This window comes from Tupaia chinensis, unplaced genomic scaffold (assembly GCF_000334495.1).
Source record: "Tupaia chinensis unplaced genomic scaffold, TupChi_1.0 Scaffold000515_1, whole genome shotgun sequence".
NCBI classification, from domain to species: domain Eukaryota; kingdom Metazoa; phylum Chordata; class Mammalia; order Scandentia; family Tupaiidae; genus Tupaia; species Tupaia belangeri.
The window spans coordinates 6,972,971-6,990,051 of NW_006160028.1; the positions used below are offsets into that span (position 1 = coordinate 6,972,971).

Below are 17,081 nucleotides of genomic sequence, written 5' to 3' on the forward strand. Positions count from 1 at the left end.
CCTCTCCAGTTTCAGTGCATGTGCCCTATGGCAAAAAAAAAAAAAAGAAAGAAATTGACGTACAGATTTATTTAGCAACATAAATCAAACAATATTAAATAGATACTTTTTTGGGCGGGGAGGGCAGGGAGGTTTTCGCTATAGTGCCCTCACCAGAAAGACAGAGATAGAGAGAGAGATAGAAAGCAAGAAATCACCCCCCAGGGGGATGGCCACGCCACAATCCCTTCTCCTCCATTCTTCTCTTGGGATCTTGGACATGCGCACATATGCACCTGGCGTAAGTTTAAGCCACTGGGTCCGGGACTTGAACCACGGTCGGCTACAGGGGAGTTCAGGGACATAGCCATTACGCAACTGCTAGTCCCTAAAATAGATACTATTAATATATAAATGTCTTTTTCTATTTTATTGGCTAAGGCTTAAAATGAAAATCTCATTTTTTTAATTCTATATACTCTTCATTATAGTAGAACTTTGACAGAGAACTCTATTATACTCTTTTACGTTAGTTAAGCACTACAAGTAATCTGAACCATTCCATATTCAGTGTTCTTTCATTCCTCTCACTTCTGTAGGGGATCTATTTTTAACATGCTTTATTTGTCTTTCTAATGTCCTTCTAACAAGAAGCAATATCTGTTACATAAATAACCAAGTCTCCTGTACTCGTGTTTACATGTTTATAAATGTATATACATATATCTATACATAGAAGTATATATTCTTTATTTGTTTACATGTGATTTATTTTCTCAGATAATGTTATTTACCGTATATAATAAAGGAAACTTTTCAGGGGCCAGCAGTGATGTGGTGGTTAAGGTGCTGAACTCCCACATGGCTGACCATGGTTTGAGTCCTGGACATGGCGGCTTGCTTTCTCACTTTCCTGCTCTGTCTCTCTCGTCAAATTAAAAAATTATAAATAAAATTAAATAATTAATTATTTTTTATAAAAAGGAAACTTTTCTCAGTTTCTTCTTTCATCCTCTTCCTACTCTCTCTCATTCCCTCTACCCTACAAATAGTGTGGAATCTTAAATCTGTCAGAAATGTTTTTTTAATTTTAAGTAATTTATTTATAGTCAGTCATTTTACATCACTAGGGTATACAAAATGAGATTTTCCATCCAGAATACATTGTATATTGGCTCAATCAAGGATATTACCATACATATTATCATCAACAAATAATTTTCTGTTTTATGTTTCTTTTTTATTTAATTGTTTTTTATTTTTTCCCACATTTTATTGGTTCACAAAATACCTTAAACTAAAACTATGGACAAAGCTAGAATCTAGTTAAAAGTGCACTGTAATTTTCTTCTGAAACATATTTAATTAATTAATTAATTTACATTCATTCCCTGAACATTGTCACAGCATACAGAATGTGATTTCCCATCCAAATATGGTGCATAGTGGCTTAATCATGTATGTTATCGTCATTAATTTTTCCATTTCTAGTTTCATATATATATACATATATAATTTTTTTTTTAACAGAATCCTAACCTGTTTCCTGGCTTTTAAGTTTTAAGTAAAGTTTCTTAGTATTTCTTTGATTTATTTAAGCTAAAACTGCTTTTCTTGAAATTAAAAATATATTAAAAAATACCTATTTAATGACCATAGTAAACTCTATAGCATCAGCTAGGTGCTACCTTATAGTATATTCATTCTACTCAGAGTTTCATGCCTAAAGTCAGACATGTATTCACAGATATGTACATACCAGCTGAACTTGCTATTGAAAGTAGTTAGATTACTTTTAAGAAACTTTGTGAATCAATAAAATATGGGGGGAGAGGAAGGAATGGAAAACAACTGTAGACACCTAAGATAGTGTAGGAGGACGGTGAGAAATGGCAGAGGGTGAAAATCTGTCAGAATTTTTTTTCTTCCTTTGCAAGTTCTTGCCATACTTTTTCATCTCTTCAGCTCCAAAGTCGTTAAAAGTATTTGATATAGACATAGTCCCTCAAAAAAGAAAAATTAGAAGATTTTTATTTAACTCATTTTCTTCTTTTTGTTTGTTTGTTTGTTTGTTTTTTAAGAGAGATGTTTGCTTTAGAGCACATACTCTCACCCAGAGATACAGATTGAATGAGAAATCACCCCATGAGGGAGTGGCCATGCCACAGTCTCTTCTCTGTTCTCTCTCTGGGATTTTGGGCATGTATGCACATACACCCAGCTTGATTCTCAACCCACCAGGCCGGGGATGCAAACCGTGGTGGGCCATGTGGGAGTCCAGGACTTCAAACACCGTTCCACCTGCTTGAACCCTGACCTAAATATATTTTGGAAAAAAATTTTGAATGTGCTCTGACCAACATAAATTTCAAGCCTCCAGGTCTGGGATTTGAACTGCAGTCAGCCATGTTGGAGTCCAGTGCCTTAATCACTATACTACCTGATGGCCCCGTGCTTATCTTTATTTTCTAATTATAGTATAATCAATAAGTATTATCTTTTATTTGTGATTTATTAAGTACTTCCAAAGGCATGAAAATCAAAACACTGTTATAATTTCAGATACATTGTATGAATCATCTTTATTTCTTATTATTTTTATTTTTGGACAAATTATACTCTATTTTGAAAAGTCATACATTATTTTTAAAAAGTTCATAGCAGAAGATAACTGTCAATTCTCACCAATCACCAGTTTTATTCTCTAGAAACATTCCCCATTTTCCTTGGAAACTTCCCTTTACTTCCAAATTTCTGAATAATGTGCATATAGTGCTGTTTTACATTTTCAGCTTTACACATTACAGATTTACTCCTTTTACCTTTTCTTTTCCTTGCCAAACCATTCTGCCTCTTTTCTTTTCACTTAAACATAACTCTGTCACTGTTAACAAAATTGTGTTTAGAATTGTATTTAGAATAGTGTTTAAAAACATAGACTATGTAATCACTGTCAGTAGTCAGGTAATACCTTCTGGCTATATCTGCTTTCTTCTGCAACCCCTCATTTTTCCTAGACTTCACAATTGTCTCACATTTTCATTTGCTTAATTTCCCACATACTTACAACTATTTGGTCATCAAAAAAGTCATGACATTTTTCTGTTATTTTTATGTAAAAATGCATCATGACTTTTCCAACAACCTAATAAATATTTTACGGTATCTCTCAGTAGCCTCTGTAGAGTTTTTCACTTGTGAAACTGTCCACACAATTCTGTCAGTTCAGGTTTTTCCATCTTTTTTTTTTTTTAAAGAGATTTTTGTTATGGGGTGCATGCTCTCACTAGAGAGACAGAAACAGCAAGCAAGAAATCACCCGGGGAGGGTTGGGGGAGTGCCATGCAGCAGTCCCTTCTTCTCCATTCTCATCTTGGCATTTTGGCCACAAATGCATGCATGCCTGGCATAAGTTTTAAGCCACCAGGTCCAGGAGTCAAACTGCGGTCACCTGTGTGGGAGTCCAGCGACAGAACCACCTGGTCCATTTTTTCATCTTGATGCTCCAGGATAGACTAGTTGCTCTGTAGACTTGCTGTGTAGTCTCAGATTGGACTTTCTTTTACCACTATCCTTTCTGCCTCATGAGAATCTGATTCCTATATGTCATAATTTTTTCTTTCTCAGTTTACTTTTATTTGCTTGACCATACTCTCCAGTGAAGTCTCAAGAAAATGGTGTTTGGGAGGTATTTTTGAGTCTTAGCATATCTGACAATGACTTTATTCTGCGTTCTTCTCAACAGAGAATTTGGGAAGTAGGGGAAGATAGTGATATACTATTTTCTAGGAGCTCCTCCTTGTTAATCTGATTTTCCTTTCTGATCATCTTCCTTTTATTTCATGGACATATTTAATACGATAGTTTCATATTTCTCTGAAGTTTTCTTATATTTGCTATTTTCTCTGTGGTGTTTTTTTTTTTAGTTAAATATTTTCTTGGAGTTTTTTCTTTTAGTTTTTTATATGTGAGGGATCCTTTGACTGTTCAGTTATCTTTGTTTTCCATTCTTAAAGAAAGAATAGAACTAGTGAATTAAACTAGAAAATAATGAGGGAGAAAAGATAAATCCTGCCAGCACTGTAAATCAAGTCTCTAGAATTGCTGCGTTCTCTGTATGGATCTCCTTTCAGCCCATCTGTTTTCAGTATGACATCTTCCTCTTGCCCACCAAGTTGCAGAGTACAGAGTTCCTCAGAGTCGGTTTCTCTAGAGATTAAACCTCTGGTCTTTGGTGGTGGAAACCTAAAAAGGCACATGGAGGGCCCGAGCACGTGTACAGTGTTCCTGTCTCCTGTCTTTGGTAGTATAGCAGTGGCACTGTATACCTCTCATTCACAAGCATCCAGAGTTCTTGCTGAGTAAATCTTATTTTAAATCCCTCTCTTCAAGTACCACAGTACAGTTATCATCCAGAAATGTGCTTAAATATCTTTCCTCCTGTTTTCTTCTTCTAAGTTTTTCTTTTTATTATTATTTTATTATCATTTTAATGAAGTTCAGAATTGGGAGGAAATAGACACATAAAGCCAGTCTGGCACAAAGTATTATAGAAAGATAATACTACTGGCACAACATCAGAAGTTTTGTGGTTCTTTTCAGCCAGTATCTTTTTAATTTCACAAGGAAAAAAGGACTATAAAATACATGTATTTAATTTTTTTATTTTATTTAATTTTATATAAAAGACATTACTATCCACATCATCATTATTATTATTCTCATTATGTTTTAAACATTGTCACTATATATCATTTTTCTTGTAAAAAGATTTTACCCAACACGAAATACTTCTCAAACCAGTCTAGTTGAGAGTACTATGCATGTTATCAACAGGGAATACACCATTTCCGTGTCCCACTAATGTCATGTCCTCTATTTGTTCTCTTGCTGTCCTTCTCTGTATTCTTCCCTTCTCCCGCCCCATTCCACACTGTCTTCAGCATCTCTAACTCTTTTCACTGCTTTTATGCCCTCCAGTATTTTGATCTTTACCATAAAGTGTGGATAGTCAATATATATTAAGTGGATACATGCAATATCTTTTTTTTTTCATATCCTGGCTTTCTTCACTCAGCAATAGATCCTCCATATCCGACCACTTTCTTTCAAATGCCAGGGTCTTGTTTTTTTTATGGCTGAGTAGTAGTCCATAGAGTTTATGTGCCACACTTTTTCAATCCATTCATCTGTTTGTAGACATTTGGCTTGGTTCCATGTCTTAGTGACCGTGAATAATGCTGCAGTAAACATTGATGTGCAAGCACTTTTCTAACTGAGCATTCTCCTACTTTTCTATAAAGCTCTGTACTAGGCCAGCCAGTGACATGACATCTGGGTCCCACATGGCAACTGCAAGATTCTAATCCCAACTTGACCACTTGAGAAACATACTAGGCACATGTGTATATGTGCCCAAAATCCCAAAGGAAAGGAAAAGTGGAAGAGAAGGGGTTGTAGTAGGATAGTTCTCTGTAGAGGTACTTTCTCGCTATCTCTCACTTGCTCACTCTCTTTCTCTGACTTTAGCAAGTACACATAACTCTCTAACAGATTTTTTAAAAAGAAAGAAATGGGACCAGCAGTTAGCGTAATGGCTATGTCACTGGACTCCCACGTAGTCGACCGCATTTCGAGTCCTGGACCCGGTGGCTTAAACTCACGCTGGGCGCATGTGCGTGCGTGCCCAAGATCCCAAGAGGAGAATAGAGGAGAAGGGATTGTGGCGTGGCCATCCCCTCTGGGGGGTGATTTCTCGCTTTCTATCTCTCTGTCTGTCTGGCGAGCGCACGTTCCCTATAGCAAAAACCTCTCCAAAAAAGAAAGAAAGAAAGAAAGAAAGCTGTGAACCAAGCAAAACTACACATTGTAATTTTTTAGTCACCCACATAAATGTAATAAAACAAAACAAACAAACAAACAAACAAAAAAAGATAAAGGTTGGGGCCAGCAGGTGGAATGCTAAACTCCTACTTGGTCAACCACAGTTCAAGTCCTAGACCCAGAGACTTGAAAGTCATGCCAGGTGCATGTGTGTGCATTGCCCAAAATCCTGAGAAGAGAGTAAAGGAGAAAGGGATTCCAGCGTGACTATCCCCCCCCAACCCAGGGAGTGGGGGAATTTGTCACTTTTCCTGTTTCCAGTGAGCATCTGTGTCCTATAGCTAAACGTTTAAAAAAAAAAAAAAATAGGGCTTCTCCTCTGTAAAGGCCAAAATGACTCTTCCAGACAGAAATATCTCTTTTCTGCATTGTGTTTGTACTTTCAAAAGCATATTATTTAAAAAAAAAAAAAAAGATAAGCTTCAGGAAATAATAAACACCATAACACAGTATTTTAAATGATAATTACTTACAATAACTTTTTTTTTGGGGGGGGAGGTTTTTGCTCTAGGGTGTGTGTGCTCGCCAGAAAGAGACAGAAAGTGAGAAATCACCCCCCAGAGGGGATGGCCATGCTCCAATCCCTTCTCTTCCATTCTCCTTTCTGGATCTTGGGCACACACACACACGTGCCTGGCATGAGTTTAAGCCACCGGGTCTGGGACTTGAACCCCAGTCGGCTATGTGCGAGTCCAGCAACATAGCCATTACACCAACTGCTGGTCCCACTTCTAATAACTCTTGATCCAATGGGAGCAGATCCAGGGAAAACACAGATGTATATGCATTGCTAAGTCTTGTGTACAGTCATAGGTTGGAGAGTAGGTTAACATACTCATTTTACTCCTGTGATGAGTAACTCATGGATGTGTTCCATTTGGGTTCCCTGTTTTATAAATCAAATATGTTTAAATATAAAACTCAAATAAAAAGATGTATTTGTTTTAAACATAATTACATTACTTTCATTAACCAAAAAATGAATTTATGGTAATAAAAATGTTAAGAAAGAGTATTTTCTCTTTTCTGAATGTCTTTATTCTACCTGTTAAGGTACTATGTTTTCTCTTTTACATTATGCTTATTTTTATCCTTATCTTCTGTGTGTTTTAATATATGTTTAAGTCAGACTTCTCACTATTACTTCCCCTACTTCCCTCATACCATCAGCTTCTTTAGGGACTTCAAAGACCACATTTGAAAATCACTTATTGTTAGTTTATTCATTTTTCCAGCAAATTAATTCCTCCCTCTTGAGTTTTAGTTTAAGACATGGGTTCTTTTTTGTTGTTGCTCTATTTTTTCTCTTTGCCTTTCAGTTCTAGAGGTTTCTGTAGACACTTCTTTGAGCTCATTGATTCTTCTTTTCTTTTCTGGTTTTTTTTTTGTTTGTTTTGATTTTGTGTTTTATCTTTTGTTTTTATGTTTTTTAGATTTTTGCCAGATGAGGAGAGAGATAAAGTGAGAAATCACACCCAAGGGAATAACCCTGCTATAGTCCCTTCTTCTTTATTCTCCTCTCAGGAAAATGTGCTCGCTCGCTCGCGCTCTCTCTCTCTCTCTCTTTCTCTCTCACCTGATGTTGATGTGTGCATTCAGGGTCCAGGACTTCAACTGTATGATCTGCCACATGAGATCTACTCAACTTAAGCTCTATGCTGCCTGCTAGCCCCAAGACATATCTTTTTTTGTTTTGTTTGAAAGATTTTTGCTATAGGATGTGTGCATTCACAGGAGAAATAGAGACAGAAAGTGAGAAATCAGGCCCCCCGGGAGGATGGCCACATTCCAGTCTTTTCTCCTCCATTCTCCTCTTGGGATTTTGGGCACACACAGGTGCACGCCTGGCATGAGTTTCAAGCCAACTTGAACCATGGTTGGCTATGTGAGAGTCCAGCATCTTAACCCTTAGACCACCTGCTGGTCCCCAAGACATTAGTTCTTAAAAACTGAGTAGCATTGACCAGCCAGTGTGGTCAGGTAAGGTAGGTGGATCCACATGTCTGATTGTGCAGTTAATGTCCTGGACCCAGTGACTTGAGAAACACACCAGGCGAGTATGTGTACATGCCCAGAATCCCCAAAGGAAAAATGGAGGAAAGAGGATAGGATTGCAACCATCCCCTATAGGAGTACTCTTTCACTTTCTCTTGAACACACATGTCCTGTAGCAAATTGGGGTGGGGGAAAGTTGGATTGGATGAAAAGGATTTTGGTTTGTATGTATCCTAATTTAGAGTTACAAAATTAGAACAAAACAGTACATTATATTCTTTTATGTGTGTGTGTATATATATACATATATATACACACACACACACACACCATAAATTAGTGTATTTTTAACACCCACCATGCCATGAATTCGTATGGAATAGGTTCCAGTCACTCAGGCTCCTTTCCATTGGTTCTCACAAAGTGTGCTTCCCTGGGTGGAGCAGGCTGGCGCTTCCATTGAACCCAGGTACCTTTCTCTTTGGCTTCATTCTTTCTCTGGTCATTCTCCTTCACACATTTTAGGAAACTATCTCTGCTTTCAGAACGCTTAATATGCACATTAATTCTCTTGGCAAGAATCTTGCCCTTAACTTGTTTGTTTACAACTTTGCCAACAGCATGCTGGATAGCATTGTAGACGCTTCCAGTTTTGCCATGGTAACATTAGCGGGGCATTCCTTTTTGAACAATTCCCATTCCCTTGATGTCTGCAATGTCACCTTTCTTATAGATTGGCATGTATGTTGCCAAAGAAACCACTCCATGTTTTCTAAAAGGCCTAGAGAATATATATCGTGTGCCTCTCCTCTTTCCATTTGTGTTCATCATTTTGGTTAATTACTGGAAGATGGTGGTTCTGGCCAAAAGGAAGGCAACAGTGCATTGTATTCATAATTGTAATTGCTAAGACCTTTTCCTGTACTATAAGAGCTTATTTGGACTTAAGAATTTGATTTGTTTAAATTTTGTACATTAGTTAGATACTATTTTCCTTTTGCCAGTTTGTTAAATATTAATATTTCGAGATGATTTCTCACTTCCTGTCTCTCTGTATCTCTCTGGAAAGCACATATGCCTAATAGCAAAAATCTCTAAACAACAAAAGAAAAGACTTTCTCTCAATGTTTACTTTATTAGTTTAAAGTAACTCTCTGGATTTGTCTTCCTTATAGAATTTAATACTAGTTCTCATTGAATTGTATTAAAAGCATTTTTTAAATTCATTTTATACTATTGAAGGAAATAGGTAATATGCCTAATAAATGATTTCCCTATTTCCATAACAAGTTGATTTTGCTAATTCTTTTTTATCTCTTTGTCATCTATATAGTGCATAATTGAATTTAGCGTTATTTTGTCTACCATTGTGTTTTATTTATCCGCATTATGTATACTTTCAGAATCTCATATTGAAGTATTTAATAACAATTAGTATCATTATAACATAATAATAGGAATTTTTTCTTGTGAATTTAGAGCCCTTTTTGATTATGACAAGACTAAAGACAGTGGCCTTCCCAGTCAAGGATTGAACTTCAAATTTGGAGATATCCTCCATGTTATTAATGCTTCTGATGACGAATGGTGGCAAGCCAGACAAGTTACACCAGATGGGGAAAGTGATGAAGTTGGAGTAATTCCCAGTAAACGCAGGTAAATTATATTGTTTTTCTTACCACTCAAAAGTAGGACAACATAAATTAATTGCTATTACTTTATATTTATTCTGTTGTGTGACAACGTTGATTGCTCTGGAGGACATTAGACTAAGTGAAATAAGCCAGGCACAGAAGGACAAATACTGGGGACCAGCAGTTAGCGTAATGACTATGTTGCTACATGGGTTCTTTTTTGTTGTTGCTCTATTTTTTCTCTTTGCCTTTCAGTTCTAGAGGTTTCTGTAGACACTTCTTTTAGCTTCTTCTTTTCTTTTCTGGTTTTTTTTTTGTTTGTTTTGATTTTGTGTTTTATCTTTTGTTTTTATGTTTTTTAGATTTTTGCCAGATGAGGAGAGAGATAAAGTGAGAAATCACACCCAAGGGAATAACCCTGCTATAGTCCCTTCTTCTTTATTCTCCTCTCAGGAAAATGTGCTCGCTCGCTCGCGCTCTCTCTCTCTCTGTGTGTCTCTCTTCGCCTGATGTTTTTCTCAAGCCATAGGGTCCAGGACTTCAACTGTATGATCTGCCACATGAGATCTACTCAACTTAAGCTCTATGCTGCCTGCTAGCCCCAAGACATATCTTTTTTTGTTTTGTTTGAAAGATTTTTGCTATAGGATGTGTGCATTCACAGGAGAAATAGAGACAGAAAGTGAGAAATCAGGCCCCCCGGGAGGATGGCCACATTCCAGTCTTTTCTCCTCCATTCTCCTCTTGGGATTTTGGGCACACACAGGTGCACGCCTGGCATGAGTTTCAAGCCAACTTGAACCATGGTTGGCTATGTGAGAGTCCAGCATCTTAACCCTTAGACCACCTGCTGGTCCCCAAGACATTAGTTCTTAAAAACTGAGTAGCATTGACCAGCCAGTGTGGTCAGGTAAGGTAGGTGGATCCACATGTCTGATTGTGCAGTTAATGTCCTGGACCCAGTGACTTGAGAAACACACCAGGCGAGTATGTGTACATGCCCAGAATCCCCAAAGGAAAAATGGAGGAAAGAGGATTGCAATGTGACCATCCCCTATAGGAGTACTCTTTCACTTTCTCTTGAACACACATGTCCTGTAGCAAATTGGGGTGGGGGAAAGTTGGATGGCATGAAAAGGATTTTGGTTTGTATGTATCCTAATTTAGAGTTACAAAATTAGAACAAAACAGTACATTATATTCTTTTATGTGTGTGTGTATATATATACATATATATACACACACACACACACACCATAAATTAGTGTATTTTTAACACCCACCATGCCATGAATTCGTATGGAATAGGTTCCAGTCACTCAGGCTCCTTTCCATTGGTTCTCACAAAGTGTGCTTCCCTGGGTGGAGCAGGCTGGCGCTTCCATTGAACCCAGGTCCCTTTTTCTTTGGCTTCATTCTTTCTCTGGTCATTCTCCTTCACACATTTTAGGAAACTATCTCTGCTTTCAGAACGCTTAATATGCACATTAATTCTCTTGGCAAGAATCTTGCCCTTAACTTGTTTGTTTACAACTTTGCCAACAGCATGCTGGATAGCATTGTAGACGCTTCCAGTTTTGCCATGGTAACATTAGCGGGGCATTCCTTTTTGAACAATTCCCATTCCCTTGATGTCTGCAATGTCACCTTTCTTATAGATTGGCATGTATGTTGCCAAAGAAACCACTCCATGTTTTCTAAAAGGCCTAGAGAATATATATCGTGTGCCTCTCCTCTTTCCATTTGTGTTCATCATTTTGGTTAATTACTGGAAGATGGTGGTTCTGGCCAAAAGGAAGGCAACAGTGCATTGTATTCATAATTGTAATTGCTAAGACCTTTTCCTGTACTATAAGAGCTTATTTGGACTTAAGAATTTGATTTGTTTAAATTTTGTACATTAGTTAGATACTATTTTCCTTTTGCCAGTTTGTTAAATATTAATATTTCGAGATGATTTCTCACTTCCTGTCTCTCTGTATCTCTCTGGAAAGCACATATGCCTAATAGCAAAAATCTCTAAACAACAAAAGAAAAGACTTTCTCTCAATGTTTACTTTATTAGTTTAAAGTAACTCTCTGGATTTGTCTTCCTTATAGAATTTAATACTAGTTCTCATTGAATTGTATTAAAAGCATTTTTTAAATTCATTTTATACTATTGAAGGAAATAGGTAATATGCCTAATAAATGATTTCCCTATTTCCATAACAAGTTGATTTTGCTAATTCTTTTTTATCTCTTTGTCATCTATATAGTGCATAATTGAATTTAGCGTTATTTTGTCTACCATTGTGTTTTATTTATCCGCATTATGTATACTTTCAGAATCTCATATTGAAGTATTTAATAACAATTAGTATCATTATAACATAATAATAGGAATTTTTTCTTGTGAATTTAGAGCCCTTTTTGATTATGACAAGACTAAAGACAGTGGCCTTCCCAGTCAAGGATTGAACTTCAAATTTGGAGATATCCTCCATGTTATTAATGCTTCTGATGACGAATGGTGGCAAGCCAGACAAGTTACACCAGATGGGGAAAGTGATGAAGTTGGAGTAATTCCCAGTAAACGCAGGTAAATTATATTGTTTTTCTTACCACTCAAAAGTAGGACAACATAAATTAATTGCTATTACTTTATATTTATTCTGTTGTGTGACAACGTTGATTGCTCTGGAGGACATTAGACTAAGTGAAATAAGCCAGGCACAGAAGGACAAATACTGGGGACCAGCAGTTAGCGTAATGACTATGTTGCTGGACTCCCACGTAGTCGACCGCAGTTCGCGTCCCGGACCCAGTAGCTTAAACTCACGCCGGGCACATGTGCGTGTGTGCCCAAGATCCCAAGAGGAGAATGGAGGAGAAGGGATTGCGGTGTGATCATCCCCCCTGGGGGGTGATTTCTCGCTTTCTCTCTCTCTGTCTCTCTCTCTCTCTGGTGAGCACACGCGCCCTATAGCAAAAATCTCTCCAAAAAAAAAAAAAAAAGAAGGACAAATACTGTATGATCTTTCTTTTATGTGATTTCTACAACAGTCAAACTCAGAAAGGAAATAGAATGGTGGTTACCAGAGGTAGGAGTAAATCACTACACTGTAATTGAAACTAATAAAAAAAAAGAAAAGAAAACAAAGACCTCAGAGTACAACCAAAAAATATCTAGCCAAGTGACAAGAGTAAGTACTAATCTATCTACAGTAACCCTAATTGTAAACGAACTACACTCCCCCCTTAAAAGATATATTCTGGCTAAATAGAATTAAAAAGAGCAAAAATCCAACTATACACTGCCTGTAAGAAACTCACTTCACCTGTAATTGACACACACAGACTAAAAGCAAATGTATGGAAAAACAAATACTATGCAATCAGGAAGTAAAAGCAAATAGGAATAATTAAATCAAATCAAATAGACTTTAGTTCAAAAAGTGTAAAAACAGATAAAGAAGACCATTAGAAAAATGATAAAAGACTCAGACCAACAATACATAACAGTTGTAAAATACATAAAATATATGCACCAAAATATAATTTTATATATAATACCAAAAATGAGAGCACCTAAATACATAAAATAATTGTTACTAGAGCTAAAGAGAGATAAAATCTTCAGTACAATAATTGTTGGAGACTTCATCACCCCACTCCCAGCATTAGACAGATCATCTAGACAGAAGCAAAGAAACATCAGTCTTAAACTGCACCATAGACCATGTGGATCAAACTGACTTTTACTGAACAGTCTATCCATCATTTACAGGATGCATGTGCGTTCATCAGCACATGGATCATTCTCCAGAACAAACCACGTTATCTCAAAAATATATATTTTTTAATTAGATTGAGTGTCTTTGCTGACTACAGAGGAATCAAACTAGAAATTATTAACAAGAGGAACAGTGGAAATTATAGAAATACATAGAAACTAGGGGCTGACAGTTGACATGGTGGTTAAGGTGCTGGAATCCCACATGGCCAACTGTGATTCAAGTCCTGGACCTGGCAACTTGCTTTCTTACCACCAATCCCTGTCTCTTTATTATCAAATTAAAAAATAATAAAGAAAATAATTTAAAGAAAATACATTGCAACTAATTAAGCTCCTAAGTGGCCACTGGGTTAATTAATATATCAATATAGAAATTTAAAATTTTATGGAAACAGGCTGGCAGGTGGTTTGGTGGTTACAGGCACTGGACTTCCCACGTAGTGAATCGTGATTTGAGTCCCAGACCTGGCAGCTTACTTTCTCTCTTTTTGTCCCTCTCTGGTCAAATTCAAATAAGTAAGTAGATGAAATAATTCTTTTAAAAAAAAATACGGAAACAAATGAAAATGAAGACACGATATACCAAAAGCTATGGTATACAGTAAAAGCAGTTCTAAGAGGGAAGTTGGTAGCATACTAAGTGGCTTTATCCAAAAATAAAGATTTCAAATAAACCATCTAATGACCCACCTCAGGAAATTAGAAATCCAAGAACAAACAAATTCCAAAAGTAGCAGAAAGGAAGAAATAACAAAGATCAGAGAAATAAACTTGAAATTAAAAAAGTGCAGAAGATCAATAAAACAAAAAGTTGGTTTTGGAAAAGATAAAAATTGACAAACCATTAGCTAGACTTAGATAAAATGGGAGAAGGCCCATATAAATAAAATCAGAGGCAAAACAGTAGACATTACTGCTAGGGCCATAGAAATACAAAAGATTGAGATTATTATGAGCCACTATACACCAACCAACTGAAAAGTCTAAATTCCTGGACATACAACCTACCAAAACTGAACTAGGAAGAAATAGACAACCTGAGCAGACTAATAGCAGCTAATAAGATTGAATCAATAATAAAAAGTCTCCCAGTAAGGAACAAAATGTTTTCATGGACAAATTTTACTAAAGTTTTAAAACTGTTGGTCAGAGGACCAGCAGTTGACGTAATGATTATGTCGCTGAACCCCTATATAGTTGACCGCGGTTCGAGCCCCAGACCCGGTGGCTTAATGATTTCTTGCTTTCTGTCTCTCTTTCTGGCAAGTGTATGCGCCCTATAGCAAAAACCTCTCAAAAAAAAAAAAAGTGCTTGTCAAACCATTCCATAAAACAGTAACGGGAAAAAAAAAATAAAAAAACACTCACGTTCATTTTACAGGGCCAGCATTAGTTACCCTGATACTAAAACCACGTAAAAACGTAAGAAAAAATAAATAAATAAAAGGAAACTATAGACTAATATCCCTAATGAACATAGATGCAAAAGTCCTCGACAAAGTACTAGAGATTCGATGCCAGCAGTTCATCGAAGAGATTGAATGCAGTGACCAGATAGGTTTATTCCAGGAATGAAAGGCTGATTCAGCAAATGCAAATTCATAAACGGGATACATGATATGAACAAAATGACAGGCAAAAAACTTATCATCTCACAAATACTGAGACGGTGTTTGACAAAATCCAGCATCCCTTTGTGATAAGAAAAGCACTCAACAAATTAGTGATAGAAGGCATGTATCTCAACCTAATAAAAGCCATAGTGAACGGGAAAAAGCTGAAGGCCTTTTCTCTTAAAGCGAAGCAAGACAGAGATGCCCGCTTCATACTCTTGATGAGCGTGTACATTAGTGTACCCATTAAGAAAAACAATATGGAGGTTCCTCAGAAAATTAAAAATAGAAGTGCTGTTTGATCCAGCAGTCCCACTAGCAGGTGTATTTCTAAAGGAAAGGAAATCAGTATGTCATAAAGATATCTGCACCCCAGTGTTTATTGCAACAGTGCCTAGTAGCTAAGGTGTGGAATCTTCCTAAGTGTCAGTCACCAAGCTCATGGATAAAGTGCGTGTGTGTGTAATGAAACACTACTCAGTCATTAAAAAGGATGAAAGCGTGTCATTTGAGGTTAAATGAGTGAGCCTGTAAAACATTGTGTTAAATAAGCCGTACAGAAAAAGAAATATCATACAATCTCCTTCATATGTAGAAACAAAAAAAAAGGCCTTGTAGAAGTAAATAAAAAAATAACTAAGGCTGAGAGGGATGGGAGTTGCAGAGAATAGAGGGGAATATTGATGAACAGAAATAAAATTATAGGCAGATAAGAGGAAGTGTCTACTATTACAAAGTACAGTGAGAGGAATAATTAACAATGACTTACTATCTCAGAGTACCTAAAAAAGAGGATTTTGAATGTTCTCAACACAAAATAATGACAAATGGTTTAGATGATGACTATATTACCCTGATTTAATCATTGCACATTGCATTCATGTGCTGAAAAGTCACAATGTACACCCACAAATATGTTCAATTATTATATGTTAATTAAAATTTCCCCTAAAAAATAACACAGAGCATCAGATATTTTGTATCTTCTTTTCCATGCCTAATTTAGTTAGATGTATGGTGTCGTCCACCATACATCTCTCTCATTTCTTTTAACCATTCATTGTAGTAATTTACTTGTGCCTACCTACCATGTAGTGGCAAAAATGGTTAAGCAGGCTGTCTTGGAAAGGGATGACCTCAGCTTACAGGACCCCCTCTTTTTTTTTTTTTTAAAGAAATATTTAATTTCATTCATCATTATTATTATTTTAATTTGACCAGAGAGACAGGGGAGGTGAGAAAACAAGCAGCTATATGTGGGACTCAGACCACAGTCAGCTGTATGGGAGTTCAGCATCTTAAACAGCCTGCAGCCTGCCAGCCCCAGAAGGTCTGTGAAATGTTGTTGAATGGGAAAATATTAATTGCAATTAATATTTTGTGGGAAAATATTAAAATGTCAGTTTATAAATACCCTAAGAGAGCTTATTTATATAATATATATTCAAATAACTGCCTAAAAGTCTTTTTTAAAGCACTTTTAAAATTTTATACATTTCTTCTTTGTATGAGCCGGAGAGACAGAGACAGCACTCCTAGCAGGGTCTTGTTGCTATGATCTACCCCAGCTGAGTAAGCCCAGATCATGGGCACACACATGCCCTGCCTGCTCACGGAGGTCTCTGGACAGACACTGGGTCAGCCTCACAGAGCATTGAGCTTTACCACAGCACCCCCGTTTCCCTTTTAAGATAGCCAGCAAAAATGGCTACTGAGATACTAAGGTTTATTACAGCTAGTTAACTCATTTCAGATCAGCCCTAAAGGTTCAGGGAACTGAATACTACATGGCCAGCCACTGTTTGAATCCTGGCCCCAGTTATTTGAAAAATATATATATATGGATATGTTTCTATGCATTCCCAAAATCCCAACTGGATTAGAGACATGGAAGAGAAGGGGTTGCAGCTTGACCACACCCCATTGGGGAGTGCTTTCTCCCTTTCTGTCTGTCTTTCTCTGACAAATGTACAGAGTCTCTGACGGTTAAAAAGGAAGTTGCAGGGACTGGCAGGTGGCATGGTGGTTAAGGGCACGGACTCCCACATGGCCTATTGCAGTTCGAGTCCTGGACCTGGTGGCTTGCTTCCTGTCTCTCTCTCTCTCACTCTCACTCTTGCTTTCACTCTCCCACTGTTTCTCTCTGGTCAAATTAAAAAGAAAGAAAGAAAGAAAGAAAGAAAGAGAGAGAGAGAGAGA

At 36.9% G+C, this 17,081-nt stretch overlaps 1 protein-coding gene across 5 annotated transcripts in view; it reads left to right on the top strand.

Moving 5' to 3' along the window:
- The window catches only part of DLG1 (discs large MAGUK scaffold protein 1), a 331,865-nt gene that overhangs the window by 274,377 nt on the left and 40,407 nt on the right, over window positions 1-17,081 (top strand). For all 5 annotated transcript variants that reach the window (XM_006156759.3, XM_006156761.3, XM_006156762.3 and 2 more), the window contains one exon: window positions 9,337-9,513. In XM_006156759.3, the coding sequence (XP_006156821.1) occupies window positions 9,337-9,513 (177 nt within the window). The remainder of the gene's footprint in view (window positions 1-9,336; window positions 9,514-17,081) is intronic.